The 21,006-nt window shown below is 34.8% G+C and overlaps 1 protein-coding gene across 1 annotated transcript; it reads left to right on the forward strand.

Moving 5' to 3' along the window:
- LOC126733327 (uridylate kinase PUMPKIN, chloroplastic) lies at window positions 1-10,404 on the forward strand. The gene is made up of 7 exons (XM_050436566.1): window positions 1-334; window positions 4,670-4,817; window positions 4,939-4,992; window positions 5,542-5,633; window positions 6,643-6,869; window positions 7,518-7,694; window positions 9,955-10,404. The coding sequence occupies exons 1-7, from the start codon at window positions 126-128 to the stop codon at window positions 10,062-10,064; spliced, it is 1,017 nt and encodes a 338-aa protein (XP_050292523.1). The 5' UTR covers window positions 1-125; the 3' UTR covers window positions 10,065-10,404.
- Window positions 10,405-21,006: the final 10,602 nt, after the last annotated feature.

Here is a 21,006-nt window from a genome sequence, read left to right on the forward strand (position 1 = left end):
CAATAAGAATTAAAAAATAAAATAAAAATTATCCTTCGTGAGAAACATGGCAGACAGTGCTTGGCGGCAGAGCTAAAAACACCTTCTTGTTTCAGACTTAGTTTCAGTTTCAGTTTCAGATTCTGATGGCTATCTCCACTTCCTTTGTTCCTCCTCTCTCTTTCAATACCATTTCTTCTTCTTCTTCTTCATGGTCATTTTCTTTGTTATCTCTGACCCCATTCAGGCCCCATTACCATGCTTTGGTGGTGTCTAATCCCAGCTCAAATGGACGGTTAATGGTTCAATGTTCTTCTTCTGAAATGGGTTCCTCTTCTGACCCCATCAATATGAGGTACGGATAGTGACTGATGGATTCTCTTTGTTTCTTTGTATAATAGGTGTTGAGGAATTGTGGGTTGTCCTTGAATTTTGGACAGGATTTTGAGCTTTGTGTGTTTCAGATTATGTCTTTGTGGTATGGTGGGAATTGGGTTGTTCTTTTATCTTGATTTTAGTTTGTTCCACGTTTAGGATGTTTCATGTTTTTGCATTGTGTTTCTTAATAATTTTATATACTCCGAGTTTGAATAAATTCATGTTTTATTTGGTATTCTTGATTACCAGATGGCCAAGTGTTTTACCTATAACGATGATTTGGTTGTGAGTGTGATGATATTTATGTTTGTTGTTAAAGAATTGAATTGTTTTGTTTTGTATTCTGTGATATGCATGCGGACAAAATGATGTTGATGATGATGAAAAACTGATTAAAGGCCAACCTCCTTAGACCATACATCATGCAAAGTTCTAACCTTTCTAACATTCCCTACTGCAAAATTAATAAAAACAGGAAATCTCTCCCATCCATTCCTAATGCCTTTCCGTGTGCTGTAGACTATAGTTGGGGGGGGGGGGGGGGGGGGGGGGGGGCGGGGGTGTTGGAACCATTCTATACAGATCTAAAATAAATATGAAGATGATGTATCAGTGCTTTTAAATGAGTTGCCTTTCCACTGTGATTGAACCATTGGGTAGCTATATGTTTGTAGAAGACTTACTTCTGAGAAGAATAAGGCATATGGGTGGTATGCCATTCCTGTTTTCCAGAAAGATGAATTTCAAGAATAAAAGGGTAGCCACTTTATTATGTTCTTTTGATGAGTTACATTTTATTTTTTTATATCAACTATTCTCCACCATATAGGTTCTATGACAAAGGAAAGCTGTTTATCTATTTCTCTGGAAATAAATTTATAAATGCCTTCCAAAATAGCAACTGCCTTTGTTGAATTAAGATTGAGTTACTATGTCTAGAGCATAAGAACTGTTTAAAAGTATTTGACTAGAGGAATAAAATGGAACTATTTTGCAGTTTAAGTCCGGCTTGCATGAACCGGTGGTACACTTATTTCTTTATGAACAATGTTTATGTCTCCTGATATATGGGAAATCTCTTTTACTCAATATGGTAGTGTTAAAGTGTACCAGATTCATAAATGTTACCAGATGAACATTTATATGCAAAGAAGAGGAGGTTGGTCACAGATTTTTTAAGTTATTTCTTACATAGTTGGATTTAGATTTTATAATCTGGAAAAACTTCAGTACATAGTATGGCAATTATCAAGAATTACCAATAATGTTTAGGTTTATGATTGGTTTCTAATCTGGACTTTATAAGCCTACATTATTGAACTTTGGTCATCTTCCACCTCCCTCCTTTCCCTTCCTTTTGCTGGCCATATTTTCCCTGTTTCTTAGCTGCATACTGATAACATGTTATCTGAGTTTGAAAGAAGTATAAGGAGGATTACTTTCCCAAAAAGTTGCTGCTGGACTCGAGCAAAAAGAAATAATGGACCAAAAAGGGCTTGATCCAGTGTAGCCCTCCTTATATTACAATTAGATGATGTAAAAAATATTTGATATTTTTCAATGATGAATTTTCCTCAATATCAAAGGAAAACTTCTAATATTGTTTTATGTTTTTATGGAAAAAAAAAAAAAAAAAACAGTGTTTTGCTCCTAAATAGTTTCTTGAATACTTTTTCTCACTCTTGGTTTCTAGCACATAGAGATAAGAATGCCAACCACTGGAACACATTTTGTACAATATCTATTACAAACCATCAATTTTTTTTAAAAATTTTTTTATGACGTGGAACCTCACCAAGGCAGAGCCCTTTGGACTCACCCTTGAGGAATAAACCACTAATACATGAACCCATCCACCAGAACTATGTACGGGAAACTACTAGTGGGGATCGAACCTAGGATGTTTTGGGTCTACAGCTCTTCCCTATTACAAACCATCATTGCTAAGGGGAAACCAAAGAATTATACGCATCATCACCATAGGTTTCTAGAGATACCCCAGTGGTTCCAGCACCTGTTGTGGTGTGTGGGCAGTGGGGTTCGAACCACAGCATCCCAACCCCCAGCCCCCTCCCTCTATTTACCTGATAATATGTGTGTGTGTGCGCATGCATGCATCATCACCATCATAACAATTATATGCTGGATGTGGCTCAATGCGTCCCTTCACCCATTAATCCCTGGTTCTAAGGGGAAACCAAAGATGATGCTGCAGTTCATGTGGAAAAATGAATGTAGCTATAATGCATCATCACCATCATGGCAATTATATGCTGGATGTGGCTCAATGCATCCCTTCACCCATTAATCCCTGGTTCTAAGGGGAAACCAAAGATGATGCTGCAGTTCATGTAGAAAAATGAATGTAGCTATAATTATTATGAAGATGACTTTTATTTATCAAATATATATATATATATATATATGATGATGATGACCTTTTAAAGGTTTGCTACTGGAGTCTGACTATTAGTACTTCATAGTCTTTATCAATATCACTTTTAATTCCATTTCAACCATCCAAAATATGGGGATTCCTTTGATGGATCTTTAAAAAAGATGAAGGAATTTCCCACTTGTGAAAACATATATCCTGGAGATATTTGCTTGATCATTAGTATGTGAATTATGAATATCGGCAGGAAAGATCTCCAACATAAATATTATAGGATTTTTTTTTTTTTGGATAAGTAATGAAAATTTTTTACTTATAAAGAAATAGAGTCACCCAGTAGTAACCACTTTTGATTTCCATACGCTTTTCCAAGGAAAAGATTGGTCTTGGTTGCAAAGTAGAACCCAGTAGTAACCACTCATCATAAATCCCTTTTTCTCATCTGGTATCCAGCACACTTTATCCTCCTGCTGTTACTGATGTACCATAAATCACATCCATGAAATTCGACAAAAACTCCAACTCCCAATCCTGCACAGCTCTAATGAAATTCACATCCCGATTGAGGGCCCTATTAGTGAATTGCATTAGATCTGCTACATTGCCTCATTCTCACGACAAATCCTGAATAACTCTAGAAAGCACATGGCAAGTGAATTATCCCCACACCATTGATCCTGCCAAAACATCACTCTAGAACCATCCCCTACCTCAAACTAGAGATAGCTTAACAAAGTGTGCCAAGCCCGTCTAATATACTTAAACAAAATCACCCCATAAGAACCAGACACTGAGTTAGAACACCAGCCCCTTCACTCACACCCATACTTCACCTCTATCACTCTCCTCCATAACGCATCCCTCTCAAGCCCAAACCTCCACAGCCATTTCCCTGGTAATGCTTCATTAAACTCCTAATAGCCAAACCACCAGAGGGAAGAGGAGCACAAACCTTAGCTCAATTCACCAAAAGAAATTTAGCCTCATCCCCTGACCCATCCTATAAGAAATTTCTGAAGCTATTCAATCCAATTAGTCATGTCAACTGCAATAGGGAATACAGAGAGGAAATAAGTAGGCTAATTGGATATTATAGGAAATTTTATCTACAATACTTCAACTTGCAAGTCTCTCCTGACTAAATAACCAACTGACCTCAATTTCTTCCAAACAAAGTGGACATGAATTTTCAAAATGAATAATGTAAAATTTCTCAAATACTTAGAAAGGACACACACTTTTATATTAGGATTGAATTGCACTCACTAAACCAGTTTTTATATTTTTTTTTTCTTGTGAAATTAGCACCTATGTGGTGGTTTTCCCTTTTAATCGTATAAATTAGTCCAGGGCATATTTGGATATATCATCAGGAGTGCTTATAAAAATCAGTGGTTTAAAAGTGATATGGATTTATGCCATGAAAACTTTAAGATTAATCATAGACCATTGCTTTTATGATGACTCTCATTTCCATGAATGTTGTTCCCCCCCTCCTCGGCATGCAGGGGGGCTGGTCAGGTTCAAAATAGCTTCCAACAGGAGGGATCCAAACTTTTTTTTTATTAGGGTTCTCAGTCATGACTCATGAGCTAAAGATTTTGTCCTTTAATGTACATGATCTGTTTGAATCTGACATCAGTGAAAACTTGTGAGGTTGATTTTCCTTGGAGGATTCACTTCCTTTCTAGGAAAAAGCATTGGTTTTTACTTGCATTTTTGTACAAGGTTAATGAACCTAAGATTCAGCCAAAAAAAAAAAAAAAACCTAAATATGGATTCTTTCTTCTTGCTATTGTTGGATTGTGAAAATATTTTGAAGGTTCTTCTTTCTCTAAAGGTAATTGTAGTTTCAGCATTGTGCGTTTTAAGTACTAATATGAAGTATCTGCTTGGTTTACTCGGTTGTTTTAAAAGGCAATCTCAGATGTCATCTATGGCTCCTTTTGGAGTGACGATGAATGAAGGTGTCATGTCTAAATCATCGTATAAATGGCGAAGGGTGTTGCTTAAAGTAAGTGGAGAAGCACTTGCGGGAGATCACTTGCAAAATATAGACCCAAAGGTTGGGATCTAAAAAGTACATTATTTTTTTCCAGGCCAAAAAGAAACACACACCATTTTGAATTTATAATTATATTATTCTCTTTGAAGTTTTGAAGTATGACTTTTTTGTTACAATATAGGTTACAATGTCTATTGCAAGGGAGGTTGCAGCTGTGACTCGCCTTGGCATTGAGGTAAACCTTCAACACTTGCCTTTAGAACTATGAGTTTAACATAATCTTTCATTTCTTTGAATAAGTTCAATGCTGTGATCCTTGTGGTTACATTGTCATGTAATAATCATTTTTTTATATTTGTTTATAGTCATGGCAAAAGCTATGGGGATACAGATTTTCTTACGTGCTGCAAAACTTGTGCAATTCAGAAACTATTAGGAAAGTATCAATATAATTTGGAATGAATTTGAGTGGGAGAGAACACCTATATGTTTAAAGTAAAGCATAGATTTTGTTTTTTTGCTCCTTAATAAAATCCATTAACGGAAAAAAGTGCTAAAGGGGCGGAACCTTAGTACACAGGAAGTATACAAATGAAAAGCCCAAATGATTAGAAGCATAGCTTTCCATTCTTGAATTATTTAGAATAATCTGAGAATTTCTTGAATAACTTGGGAGTAGTTGAAATGTTTGTAATTCAACTGTTTTCTGAATTACTGTTTTCTCGAGTCTCTGATATAGGTTTTCAATGCATGATGTCTAAATCATTGTAGGCAAATGTTTCAGGTTGCAATTGTTGTTGGTGGGGGAAATATCTTCCGTGGTTCTTCCTGGGCAGGAAGTAGTGGCCTTGACCGTTCATCTGCTGATTACATTGGGTAAATCCTTTATCTGGATTGACAAATATGCACATATTAATTCTTTCAGTTGTAAACAGAAGATCTATTTTCATGGTTAAATGGTTAATGTAACTTTATGAATCTATGAATCTGTTACTGCTACTGGGCTATTTTATTATTTGGAAAGCAAATATTCTCTTTTAATTTTTTGCTACACAAAATGAGCTTTAGGATATGGTTTATCAGCAATTCATTTTTGGAGTTATTTGGTAATAGGCACATTGTATTTTTTTTTTCTTTTCTTTTTTTGTTGATAAGTAGACACATTGTCTATGTAAGCACATTGTTAGTGTAATTTTTTTTTTCTTTAAATTCTAGTCTTGACAACATTGAAATATCTATTAAGCCCTTCATAACACAATTTTTATTTTTTAAACGGAAAACTTAATTTCAGCCCCATACTCTATTGGCCAATGGGAATAGAAATGAAAAGGAACAAGCAAATTCTTCAAATTTCGGTAAATCCTCAGAAAAATTGCATATGCCACTTGTAAACAATCATGATCCCTATAGTTACTATATCAACATCAATCAATCAATTGCCAATGAGCTATAGCTCAACTGGCACTTCCTCATCCCATAATAATGGGATGGAGTGTGAGATTGTGGATTTACGACCCACTAGGTGCATGTGTAACTTACCAATAAAAGAAAACTGATCAATCATCTAGGGGGGCATGATTTTATTATTTAGTGGGGATTGAACTTGACCCAATAATTAAGGAGGACAAAGTGCAATTAACCCATAATGTTTTATTACATACCCGAAAGAAACTTACTGAATATATCTTTCTACAAATTGATTTGTATATATATATATATGTTTATATGCATCTTCCTAGAATTTGGGGTATCTTGTCACTAGGCAGCCAAATAGTTTTTATTTTTATTTTTATTGAGTCATGTAGGTATCTCCTTTTCCCCTTCCTTTTTCATTGTCTGTTATCTTTTTTTTTTTAGCTAATCCATTGTCTGTTATCTTTCATAGGATGTTGGCCACTGTCATGAATGCTATATTTCTTCAAGCAACGATGGAGAGTATTGGTATCCCTACTCGGGTGCAGACTGCATTTCGCATGTCTGAGGTTGCAGAGCCATATATACGTCGAAGAGCTGTGAGGCATTTGGAAAAAGGAAGAGTTGTAATTTTTGCAGCTGGAACTGGAAATCCATTCTTCACTACAGATACTGCTGCAGCCCTTCGTTGTGCAGAAAGTAAGTTATATGTTCTAATATTAAAATGCTATCTTGGCATAACATTACTAAAGGTCATCTAATTTGGAAAGTTTTAATTTGATAATACTCTATTACACTTAAATCTTGTAATTATATTTCAAAAGATGCTCCAAGTTATACTCAATTTGTTATTAAAACTTAAGATAGATATTGAATCTAACAATTGATTTATTACTAAAAATGAAAATCAAGTCTAGTAATAAATGATGCCTTTAAAGTTAAAAGCATGGCAAATTACAACTTACCCACCTGTGATTTGACTGAAATTTAAGTTGTCTATCTGTGGTTTAAAATTTGAAACTTTACTCACCTGAGATTAGCTCAGTTAGAGTTACGTAACCCACAACAGGGCTAAATATGTTGCTCCATTTTTATGTCTCTCTCCTTCAAAAACACAAAAAACATAAAAATACAAGACTAAATAAGATAAAAAAGAATCCAATGGAACACTTGCATCATGGGATTTCAAACCATAAATAGGCAACTTAAATTTTGGTCAAATCTCAGGTGGGTAAAATGTCAAATTTCAAACCACAGGTAGGCAACTTAAATTTCGGTCAAATAATAGGTGGGTAAGTTGTAATTTTCCCTTAAAAGTAGCTAATTGTTTTCATTCAATGGCTCCAGTTAATGCAGAGGTTGTGCTGAAAGCTACAAACGTTGATGGGGTCTATGATGATGATCCAAAGAGCAACCCTAACGCTCGTCTTCTTGATACTCTAACTTACCATGAGGTGACTTCAAAAGATCTTTCAGTGATGGACATGACAGCCATTACTTTGTGCCAGGAAAATAATATTCCAGGTATGTTTAGACAATCATTTCAACATAAGTAAATTTTACATTTTTTTTATGCAAGCAATGATATATCATTAAAAAGCACAAAAAAAGTGGATGCAACCCTAGTACACAAGGATTATACAAAAGAAGAGCCAATAAGAAAAATAAAGAGAAAAAGGAAAGATACGGTAAAGAAATTAACAGAAGTCTAAAACATCCAAGAACTCTAGTAAGTTTGATGTAGAAAAAACAATAGAGGCTGAAGTCCACTTATGTAAAGTCTTCAAAAAAAGGAACTTCAGCTTCATTATATGTAACTTGTTCCCCTCCAAACAGCGAGCATTCCTTTATCTCCAAATGCACCACATTAAGCACAATGGACCCGTCCCCTTATTTTTAGGGGTATGGGGACCAGCTCCATATTTTCCTTTCCAACAAGATATGAAGTCCATCATGGGACTAGGCATTTCCCACGAATTACCAAACAAAGAAAATACTAGAGACCTCAATTCCTGAGCCACCACACAATGAAGGAAGAAATGACTCTGATTTTTACACATATGACACCAATCTATAATAATCACCTCTCTTCCTCAGATTGTATGTTGTCAGAATTTTCCCTAATTCAGTTCCCCATATGAAAAAGGGGACATGGGGCACCCTTGGCATGAACTTTCCATATGCTCTGTCAAGGAGAGGAAAAATTCCCCTCTTGCTCTTAATAATTTGTAGTAACTCTTCTCCTGAAAGCCTTGGTTTTGATGGAATTCATACCAAATTATCTATCTCCCCTCCAAAGATCTTTTTAGCATATTGAATCATTGATCATCCAAAAACTGTTCCATGGATTCTAACTCCCAATCGTGAAGCTTTCAAGAAAATAATGGATTCCAACAAGAGCAACCATTTTTGTATTGTAGCTAATCTGTCACTCTGGCATCTTTGTCCCTTGCTATTAGAAAACGTTCAAGATAACTATCCTTAAGTTTAGTATCACCATTCAACAAGTAATGCCAGAAGTGAAATATATAACCCCTCCCCCACAAAATCTTATAAATCATGAGACTTTTCTAGCCTCTTCTAATGTTTTTTCACAGCCTCACTCCATAAGGTCCACTTACCTCATCAGAACTCCATCCCCAAAGAAGTACCGTACTTTGTATCAATCACCCTACTCCAAAATGCATTCTCTTCAATCACATATTACCACACTCATCTCTCAAGTAGTGCTTTTTTAAAAATCAGTAGCTTCTTGATCCCCAAACCTCTATCACAGTTTGGTGTGAAAACAACATTCTAGTTGACCAAGTGATATTTAAATTCCTCACCCATTTCATTATCACCCCAAAGGAAGTCTCTTTGAATTTCTCCATTCTGTTTTCCACTATAACATCTAATGGGAAAAAAAATGTTTGGAAGACTAGACAACATACTTCTGATCAAGGTGAGTCTACCCCCTTTTGACAAGTGCATCCTCTTTCGGCCTTTCAAATTTCAATCTCTTTTGCATTCTTTCTAGAATGGAACCCCAAATGTGCCTTGCCTTAAACTAAGCTCCCAGAGGTAAATCCAATTACATCATTGGTAAAGAAGATACACAACATCCTAGATTGCTTGCAATTCTGTTACATCTCTCACCTCTCCCACTAGGACAATTTTGGATAGGTCAAGCCTCAGGCTTGAAACTGCCTTAACGCATATGAGAATGCATCTTAAGTAACAAAGTTGGATATAGGTGTTCCATTCACCAAGACAGAATCTAACTATGGCTATACAGAATTCTATCCATTTCAGCCACTTTTCCCCAAAACCGAACCTTTGTAACAAATAAATCAGAAATTCCAAGTTGACATGATCATATTCCTTCTCCACATCTAACTTACATAGAACCCCTGGTAGCCAGGTTTCAATCTACTATCCAAGCATTTATCCTCCATGAGGACAGAGTTCGGTATTCATCTATCTTGAATAAATGCATTCTGTGTATCAAACACTTTCTCTTCCAAAACCCCCTTCAATCTATTTGCTAGTACGTTGTTCAAAATTTTGTAAATGCTGCCCACAAGGCTAATGGGCCTAAAGTTCTTCTCTTCAAGTTCTCTACTTCAACAGGTATCAAAGGCACAAAGGTAGTATTTAGATTCCCAAGTGAAGATTAGAAAATAAAAATAGTACTTAATAGAAGTACGGGGTGAAACGATTCTGTGTTTTTATAAGTTGACACTTTCATTTTAAATAAATAGAATTTCCCTGTATTAAGATGATTTTCTTTCCCTCGATGCAGTTGTTGTCTTCAATCTAGGTGAACCGGGGAACATCTCAAAAGCAATAAAGGGAGAGAGGGTTGGCACATTGATTGGAGGGACGCGCAATTCACCAGTGACAAGGACATGATATCTTACCCTTGGTTCTAATATAAGTATGCATTGTGGAGTTGAGGATAATTTATCATTGAACCTGAAAGTTTTAAGTTGGCTCCAAAAGCAAAGTGGAGTTGGCATATGAAGGTTGAGGATGAACTTGGTTTTTTGTTATTTGGGAGCAATAGAGATAGGAGTAGTTGTAAAAGATTATATTTGTAAATAACTTTTTAAACTATTGGACTTATTTTGAACGTTCACTTCTTCTCAAGATATTGTAGCAACTTCTAGAGTTGGACAATTCAATGCACTTAGATATGTAACAATCAAGTTATGCGGTTACAGTCAACAACACCAGCAATCATGTTGGCACACATCTTGCTTGTTAGGTCATACTATCTATTCTTATTTAAATGTCATTTAGGTAGTCGACACCTTCAAAATGATAGAATCAAAATGATGCAACTAGAAAGAATGCAAAATGATACTAGGTAGTCATACTATCTATTCTCATTTAAATGTCATTATAGTTAGACAATTCAAAATGATGCAACTTGATGTGTTAGAATCAAACTTATTGGCTTGCAGTCAACATGTGCACACTTATTAGACACGCAACTTGATGCAAATTGTATTTATTGTCATCTAAAGTGTCATTTTTGGAGATCCCAGGTTTAGGTTTAACGAAGAGTAGAAAACCAGTTAGATTCATGATTCTTTGCTGGAGAATTTTTGGAATGATTTTATTGGCAAAGATCTAAATTCGTCGTAGCTGCTGCAGATCTATGACTGAATTTTGGCAAACTAAAATTGTCAAGGTTTCTATTCTTGAATTTCAGCCCAAATCAATGTAACACTAACATCATTTTGTTAACCTACAAGGCATCAGTAGATATTCCCCAGAATTTGGAAGATTTAACAATGCTTGAATTTAATTTGACTTATTAGAAGTCAAAAACAGCTTTTCTCCCGAGAATTCATGCCTTCTTTCTCTCGGTCAATTCAAAACTTTTTGCTTGACATATACGCATGCTTTGTCCAATATTTAGACATGATAGTCTTCTTTATGAATAACCTTTAAAAAAAAAAGAAAAAAAAAAAAGGAGAGCTTGCATTACATTGAAAGTCTGGGAATAGTCTACTGAACCAATAATGGAAAAACTTATTATTTTTATTTTATTTTTTTATAATTGTATTTTGTTAATGGACGTCTTAACGGAATTTTTTTTAAGAAATAATTTAAGAATTTTTTTATAGAAAGAAAAATAATTAATTTTTTGACCCTTTTTTATATCTTCCACCAAAATGGCATGACAAATTTTTTATTTTTATTTTTATAAATAGTTCATTAACTATTTTTTTTTTAAAAAAAAAAATCCAATTCTACCCAAATCCTCTGCCACCTCAGGTGAGGTGCTAACTATGACAATTAATGAGATAATGAGAGCTGACTTTTCCTCCTCGTTCTTCTTCCTAAGTTGCACATGCTTTGACAATTATGCAAGATCATCATAGGACGTCAAAAAAACAAGGGCTAGTGGGCACAATGTGATTTGATCCCATGAAGGAAAATCTGCGACCAATTTTGGATTAAAAAATTCTAGATAAATGTTAATCAATGCCCTTAGAACATTGGTTTAGGAGCTATTTTTAAAAATATTTTATTGGGAGAATAATAAAATAATAAATTTTATTGATTTTTTTTTATGAGAATAAATTTTATTGATAACTTTTTATATTTTCAATGAAAGTCGCGTTAAAACTTTCATATCATGGTTCATTAACAATTACTCTAAGAATATCTGTTAACATGAACCAAAAATTATAAATTAATCCCTGCACTAAGATTTGGTTTATTGGATCTTTGCTTCGGCAACACTCACCTCAAACTCTATATATTCTTTTATGCTGTTGTATAATTAAATGTCTCATAAATGTTTTTAACAACGTTATAATTGAATTATATATATATATATATATATATATAATTATTACAACAAAGGAATGGATGATTGTAATTTTCCTTACATAAAAGACTATGTAATACCACCAAACCACATGACTAAGAAAATATCATCTAAATCAACAAAAAATTGATTAAAATACATAAAAACATTTGTAATATTTTACCCTTTTTTTTTTTTTTGGCTGTAAAACATTTTACTATTTTACAACACCAAAAAGTCACTTTATCTAGGAGTGTATATAACTAATTTAATAATACACACTACATTTCCTTCTTCATTTTACAATATAGGATAATAAAATAAACTTAAATAGCTATTTTTATATTTTTTTTTTCACCAACAAAACAACAACTCAAATCTAACACCCATCTAGCCCCATCTCGATTCCTTCATCCAAGCCCAAACCTAACAACCCTCGATGGTAAAGGCACCCAAACCAACCCAATTCAAAAACCACCCATAACTTTGCAAATTTGAGACAACACCCTCCACCAAAATCCAAACTCACACTAAATCAAAATCCTCACACCACCATTGAAACCAAGTCATCACTACCATTGAAAGCTAATTGAACCCTATCACCATTGAAACCAGATCCCCCACCTTTAAGCTCTTTTGCTGATTCGGCACCCATGTCATCAACTTGAATCAATGACTATCCATAGCAATTAGGGGTGGCAATTTGTGTTTGCATGTTGGGTTCATGTCGTGTCAACTCATGAGTATTCGACTATATGGTCAACACTAATCCGACATGTTTATTAAACGGGTCAAGATTCTTTAACCCTAACACAACCTGTTTATTAAGCGAGTTAGTCGTATCAACCCATTTATCAAATTTTATCAAAGTGAAAAAAATATATACAAATTTTGGCATTAACTAAATTTATCTAAATTATGAAAAACCAAAAAAAAAATATTTTTTTAAAATATAAAATTTAGAACTAATGAGTAATTGCATCACAAATAATTATTCAAAATTAAAACATATCTCAATATCACAAGTAATCAATTAGAATATGTTACAGAAAATAAACCACAACAACTAATAAGTTTATATACCTAGGGTTTGAAGGGTATATTAGTAAAATGTCATTTAATTAAATGGGTCAGATGGATCAAATAGGTTCCATGTATAGGTTGGATACTAACCTGCCACGTTTATTAAACGAGTCATTCGTGTCAACCTGAATATGACACTAACTCATTAGGGATGGTAATGGGGCGGGGCAGGGTTGAAGGATGGGGTCTTCATCCCCGCCCTACATGGTTTTATCTTGTCTCATCCCCGCCTCGTCCCGTACGACGGGAAAAACTTTCTCATCCCATCCCTGCCCCTTGGGGCTTCACAAAGCCCTGCCCCACCTTATAAAACTCTACTTTTTGTTAAGTTATCCTATAACTAGTACAATTTTTTTTATGAAACCTATTTCATTAATAAAAATATACTTGAAATTAAAACTAAATTTATCCCATCAAATAAAATCAATTTTCAGAAAAAAAAAATTAAATAACATATTCAATTTTTTAACAAGACAGTCACACAAAAAAAAAAAAAAAAAAAAATCTCATAGTATAACACATAACAAAATAAAAGCAGATAACCACATTTGGTAGAATAAAATAAGCTAATATTGATATGTTTTTTTAAATAGTAAGATTTTAGAGTATGAAAATTTTACAATTATAACCCTTAGCAACACGGGGTAGGGCGGGGACGAGGAGGGGCGGGGCGGGGTGGGTCTAAAAAGTTTAAACCCATCCTCGCCCCGCCCTATGGTGTGGGACTAAAATCTTGCCTTATCCCCTTCCCACCACCTTTGCGGGGTGGGGAAATCCACGCAGGGCAAAGCGAGGAGGGGTGGGTTAAGCGAGGCGGAGCAAAATTGCCATCCCTACCTGTTAAGCCTCAACTCATAACTTGCTAATTTCATGTCTTGTTGTGTCAGGTTTGCAGGTTGTGTCAACATTTTTCTAGCCCTAATAGCAACCCCACCCCCCCCCCCCCCCCAACCCACCCACATAGATGATAGAGAAAATAAGATTTGTGGAGTTTTTAGTATGAGTACAAAAAAGGGATGAAATAAAAACTAATGGGATAGAGGAGTTATAGTGAAGTTGTATATTTACCAATCAATTATAGCATTTGTATACTTTTTTTCTAAATTCATAACCAAGATGTAGCAAGTTTTCCCCTCCTTTTAGCTATAGTGCCATATATAATAGCAAAAACTCTAGTTTACACCACTAGATGAGAATGCTCTAAGGTCTTAAATGTACAACAATCCATCTTGCTCAAATTTACCCTCCATCACTTCCTAAGTTTAGGCCTTTTCATTTAAACAATGAAAAGCAATGGTGGGCCTATATAGTTGTGTTATGATGGGATTATGGTATTGGGAAGGAAGGGAGCAAGTCGGGATTTTGGATCCGAATTCATAGTCAAACTACTATAATCAATCAAAATGTTCAACATCGTTGTTAAACCAAGAGCCCTAATGATCTGACATGCAAGTGAGTCTACCAAAACTGACAAGGCTAAGATTCTGACCAATCGTGATGATGTTGTAAGAGATGGGGTTGATTAGAGTGAACAGATTTCTAGGGTTATTAGTGGCACAGATGTAAATACATAGGTTGACATGACCTTAATGAGATGATTGAAAATATCGGAATATATTGTCAGGAGAAAGTAACTCAATCTAAAGGGAGAACTATAAATAGATCAAAGTGCCCCATATTAAGGTGTCAAAGGAAGGGGAATGAGGTTATCAACTCTTACTAGGGGCACATTGCCATAGATTTAATATTGCAACGGCTGGATCGGTTGAAGCTATCATATCTAGTTGAAATCTCATCGAATTTGGTTCTGGTTGAGATCTCGTTAGAATCTCAATCAATCAACAATGATTGACAACAAATGATGACGAACAATAGAGATCAACGAAGGAAGAAAGGATTTGTTGGTCAAATTGGGCTGCTTGGATTTTGAAGGAGGAAAACCACCATCAACCATTGCATCGATCGAATTGATTGATTTCTAGTTTTGGTTTAGTCAAATCCATCAATTTTGTCAAGTACAACGAAGGAGTAGTTGGGGAGTTGTCAGATCAAAGTTATGCTTTGAAGGAAGCAAAAGAGAATAGACAAGGGAATTTTAGCAATAAGGCCTAAAGAGAAGGAATTTGAAATCGAAATTTAAAGTCCTTAAATTCTGTCTAAAATTTTCTCTAAAATTTTTTCTCTTGAATCAAAAGATATGTGGTCATTGGAAATTTTTGGAATGATTTTATTGGCAAAGATCTAAATTCGTCGTAGCTGCTGCAGATCTATGACTGAATTTTGGCAAACTAAAATTGTCAAGGTTTCTATTCTTGAATTTCAGCCCAAATCAATGTAACACTAACATCATTTTGTTAACCTACAAGTCATCAGTAGATATTCCCCAGAATTTGGAAGATTTAACAATGCTTGAATTTAATTTGACTTATTAGAAGTCAAAAACAGCTTTTCTCCCCAGAATTCATGCCTTCTTGCTCTTGGTCAATTCAAAACTTTTTGCTTGACATATACGCATGTTTTGTCGAATAATTAGACATGATAGTCTTCTTTATGAATAACCTTTAAAAAAGAAAAAAAGAAAAAAAAGGAGAGCTTGCATTACATTGAAATTCTGGGATTAGTCTACTGAACCAATAATGGAAAAACTTATAATTTTTATTTTATTTTTTTGTAATTGTATTTTGTTAATGGATTTTGTAAGGGTAAAATTTCCAAGTCAAACAACAGGCCTTGAGCCCTATACGGAGTCCAGCTACAACCAAGGAGGAAATGGGTCGCCAAAACAACTTCCAGCCCAATCCTAATAAGTCCAAACTTATTTAAAAAAGACGTCCGAGGAGGAATGTCTCCTAGGACGTGCCAAATATGGGCCCAACATGCATCCTATCCATAATGAGGAGTTATTCCAAACAAATATTGGTAGTAAGGATGAGCTTCACGAAGCAGAGAGAAGAACGAGAGCATGGGATGTTCAGGGGGAGACCCCAACTGCCGCATTAAATGCAAGAAAACTACTTTTCTGGCCGCATTAATGTGGAGAGGACAGGCGAACAGTGTTACCTTGGCCACTGCAACTCACAGAAAAGTAGGGTGGATATCCGATGGGACAGACACTCAAGTGAAGGTACAAATAATCAACAAGTGTAGGGCTATTATTACTTTAAGGAGTCTATATAAGAGAAGGGCATCCCCATGAAGAAGGGATCGAAAAAAAGCCAGAAGAAAGAGAGTAAGACTATATCCTTTAATCAGGAACATAGGTGCACTCACACATTTCCTCGGACCGAACATCCGGTGGAGGTAAAGGAGATATTCTTACGTTCAACAGCTGCATGGCTTAAAATTAATTAACACTCATGTCGTTGAGTCCTAGTTCTGCAACCTGCTCTCTACAAATTCATTGTATAGGGTTCTTTGGGCCAAAGTTACCTACTTGTTGGGCTTGTGCCTTAAAAACTGATCCTACAAACGTCTTAACGGCATTTTTTTAAAGAAATAATTTAAGAAATTTTTTTTAGAAAGAAAAATAATTAATTTTTTGACCCTGTTTTATATTTTCCACCAAAATGGCATGACAATTTTTTTTTTTTTTTTTTAAATAGTTCATTAACTAATTTTTTTTTTTTTTAATCCAATTCTACCTAAATCCTCTGCCACCTCAGGTGAGGTGCTAACTATGACAATTAATGAGATAATGAGAGCTGACTTTTCCTCCTCGTTCTTCTTCTTAAGTTGCACATGCTTTGACAATTATGCAAGATCATCATAGGACGTCAAAAAAACAAGGGCTAGTGGGCACAATGTGATTTGATCCCATGAAGGAAAATCTGCAACCAATTTTGGATTAAAAAATTCTAGGTAAATGTTAATCAATGCCTTTAAAATATTGGTTTAGGAGCTATTTTTAAAAATATTTTATTGAGAAAATAATAAAATAATAAAATTTTTTGATTTTTTTTTATGGGAATAAATTTTATTGATAACTTTTTATATTTTCAATGAAAGTTGTGTTAAAACTTTCATATTATGGTTCATTAACAATTACTTCAAGGATATTTGTTAACATGACCCAAAAATTATAAATTAATCCCTGCACTAAGATTTGGTTTACTGGATCTTTGCTTCAACAACACTCACCTCAAACTCTCTATTCTTTTATGCTGTTGTATAATTAAATGTCTCATAAATGTTTTTAATAACGTTATAATTGAATTATATCTATATATATATATATATAATTACAACAAAGGAATGGATGATTGTAATTTTCCTTATATAAAAGACTATGTAATACCACCAAACCACATGACTAAGAAAATATCATCTAAATCAACAAAAAATTGATTAAAATACATAAAAACATTTGTAATATTTTACCTCTTTTTTTTTTTTTTTTCTGTAAAACATTTTACTATTTTACAGCACCAAAAAGTCACTTTATCTAGGAGTGTGTATAACTAATTTAATAATACACACTACATTTCCTTCATCTTACAATATAGGATAATAAAATAAACTTAAATAGCTATTTTTATATTAAATAGATATTTTTATATTATTTTTTTTTCACCAACAAAACAACAACTAAAATCTAACACCCATCTAGCCCCATCTCGATTCCTTCATCCAAGCCCAAACCTAACAACCCTCGATGGTAAGGGCACCTAAACCAACCCAATTCAAAAACCACCCATAACTTCGCAAATTTGAGACAACACCCACCACCAAAATCCAAACTCACACTAAATCAAAATCCTCGCACCACCATTGAAACCAAGTCATCACTACCATTGAAAGCTAATTGAACCCTATCACCATTGAAACCAGATCCCCCACCTTTAAGCTCTTTTGCTGATTCGGCACCCATGTCATTGGCTTTAATCGATGACTATCCATAGCAATTAGGGGTGGTGATTTGTGTTTACGTGTTGGGTTCATGTCGTGTCGACTCATGAGTATTTGACTATATGGGTCAACACTAACCCGACATGTTTATTAAACGGGTTAGGATTCTTTAACCCTAACACAATCTGTTTATTAAACGAATTAGTTGTGTCGACCCATTTATCAAATTTTATCAAAGCAAAAAAAATATATACAAATTTTGGCATTAACTAAATTTATCTAAATTATGAAAAACTAAACAAATATTTTTTTTAATATAAAATTTAGAACTAATGAGTAATTGCATCACAAATAATTATTTAAAATTAAAACATATCTCAATATCACAAATAATCAATCAGAATATGTTACAGAAAATAAACTACAACAACTAATAAGTTTATATACCTAGGGTTTGAAGGGTATATTAGTAAAATGTCATTTAATTAAATGGGTTAGATGGATCAAATAGGTTTCATGTATAGGTTGGATACTAACCTACCATGTTTATTAAACGAGTCATTCGTGTCAACTTGAATATGACACTAACTTGTTAGGGATGGCAATGGGGTGGGGCAGGACCGAAGGATGGGGTCTTCGTCCCTGCCCTGCATGGTTTTATTTTACCCCATCCCCGCCTCGCCCCGCATGACGGGAAAAACTTTCTCACCTCATTCCTGCCCTTGGGGCTCTACAAAGCCCCGCCCCACCTCGTAAAACTCTACTTTTTGTTAATTTATCCTACAACTAGTACAATTTTTTTGATGAAACCTATTTCATTAATAAAAATATACTTGAAATTAAAACTAAATTTATCCCATCAAATAAAATCAATTTTCAGAAGAAAAAAAAATGTCCGAGTGTTTAACAAGACGGTCACAAAAAAAAAAAAAAAAAAAAAAAAAAAAAAAAAAATCTCATGGTATAACACATAAACAAAATAAAAGCAGAGAACCACATTTGGTAGAATAAAATAAGTTAATATTGATATGTTTTTTTTAAATAGTAAGATTTTAGAGTATGAAAATTTTACAATTATAACCCTTAACAACACGGGGCAGGGTGGGAACGAGGAGGGGTGGGGCTGGGCGGGGTGGGTCTAAAAAGTTTAAACCCATACTTTCCCCGCCCTATGGTGCGGCACTAAAATCTTGCCCTATCCCCTTCCCACCACCTTTGCAGGGTGGGGAAAACCCAGGCAGGGCAAAGTGAGGAGGGGTGGGTTAAGCGAGGCGGAGCAAAATTGTCATCCCTATAACTCGTTAAGCATCAACTCATAACTTGCTAATTTCATATCTTGTTGTGTCAGGTTCACGGGTTGTGTCAACATTTTGCTAGGCCTAATAGCAACCCCCCCCCCCCCCCCCCCACCCACCCACATAGATGATAGAGAAAATAAGATTTGTGGAGTTTTTAGTATGAGTACAAAAAAGGGATGAAATAAAAACTAATGGGATAGAGGAGTTATAGTGAAGTTGTATATTTACCAATCAATTATAGCATTTGTATACTTTTTTGCTAAATTCATAACCAAGATGTAGCAAGTTTTCCCCTCCTTTTAGCTATAGTGCCATATATAATAGCAAAAACTCTAGTTTACACCACTAGATGAGAATGCTCTAAGGTCTTAAATGTACAACAATCCATCTTGCTCAAGTTTACCCTCCATCACTTCCTAAGTTTAAGCCTTTTCCTTTAAACAATAAAAAGCAATGGTGGGCTATATAGTTGTGTTGTGATGGGATTATGGTATTGGGAAGGAAGGGAGCAAGTCGGGATTTTAGGTCCGAATTCATAGTCAAACTGCTATAATCAATCAAAATGTTCAACATCATTGTTAAACCAAGAGCCCTAATGATCTGACATGCAAGTGAGTCTACCAAAACTGACAAGGCTAAGATTCTGACCAATCGTGATGATGTTGTAAGAGATGGGATTGATTAGAGTAAATAGATTTCTAGGGTTATTAGTGGCACGGATGTAAAAACATTGGTTGACATGACCTTAGTGAGATGATTGAAGATATCGAAGTATGTTGTCAGGAGAAAGTAACTCAATCTAAAGGGAGAACAATAAATAGACCAAAGTGCCCTATATTAAGGTGTCAAAGGAAGGGGAATGAGGTTATCAACTCTTACTAGGGGCACCCTTGATTTGATCCCACCTTGTTGCGTTACATCTCTAACTCTGATGATGTTGATGTCAAATTGAAGTTGTATATGATAATCTGTCTTCGAGAGTAATGCTTTAAAGAGGTGTCCACATGTTGAGTCAGATTGGGTTCGAGATGCACCAGCCACTCAACCCGATAAGTTCAAGTGTCGAATTGCACCATGGTCTTCAATTGCCATAGATTTAGTATTGCAACGGCTGGATGGGTTGAAGCTATCATATCTAGTTGAAATCTCATCGAATTTGGTTCTGGTTGAGATCTCGTTAGAATCTCAATCAATCAACAATGATTGACAACACATGGTGACGAGCAATAGAGATCAACGAAGGAAGAAAGGATTTGTTGGTCAAATTGGGCTTGTTGGATTTTGAAGGAGGAAAACCCCACCATAAACCACCATCAACCATTGCATCGATCGAATTGGTTGATTTCTAGTTTTGGTTTAGTCAAATCCATCAATTTTGTCAAGTACAACGAAGGACTAGTTGGGGAGTTGTCAGATCAAAGTTATGCTTTGAAGGAAGCAAAAGAGAATAGACAAGGGAATTTTAGCAATAAGGCCTAAAGAGAAGGAATTTGTAATCGAAATTTAAAGTCCTTAAATTCTGTCTAAAATTTTCTCTTGAAATTTTTTCTTATGACGTATCTAAACACTTATATTTTACCGCATTTTTAATTTTCCTCAATTGCCCAAATTCTCCCCAAAAGCATAAAATTTCTTCTCTTTTTCCTCTTCTTCGCAGTCCGGTTACGACCTCAATTAGATTTTTTTTTTTTTCTCGTCTTTTTCAATTCATCCTATAAAATCATCGATTTTAATCGTTTTCCAAAGAAGAATACAAGGAGAAAAGAACGAAGTAGCATATACTACCCAAGACTTGTGTCGTGTA

This window comes from Quercus robur, chromosome 6 (assembly GCF_932294415.1).
Source record: "Quercus robur chromosome 6, dhQueRobu3.1, whole genome shotgun sequence".
NCBI classification, from domain to species: Eukaryota; Viridiplantae; Streptophyta; class Magnoliopsida; order Fagales; family Fagaceae; genus Quercus; species Quercus robur.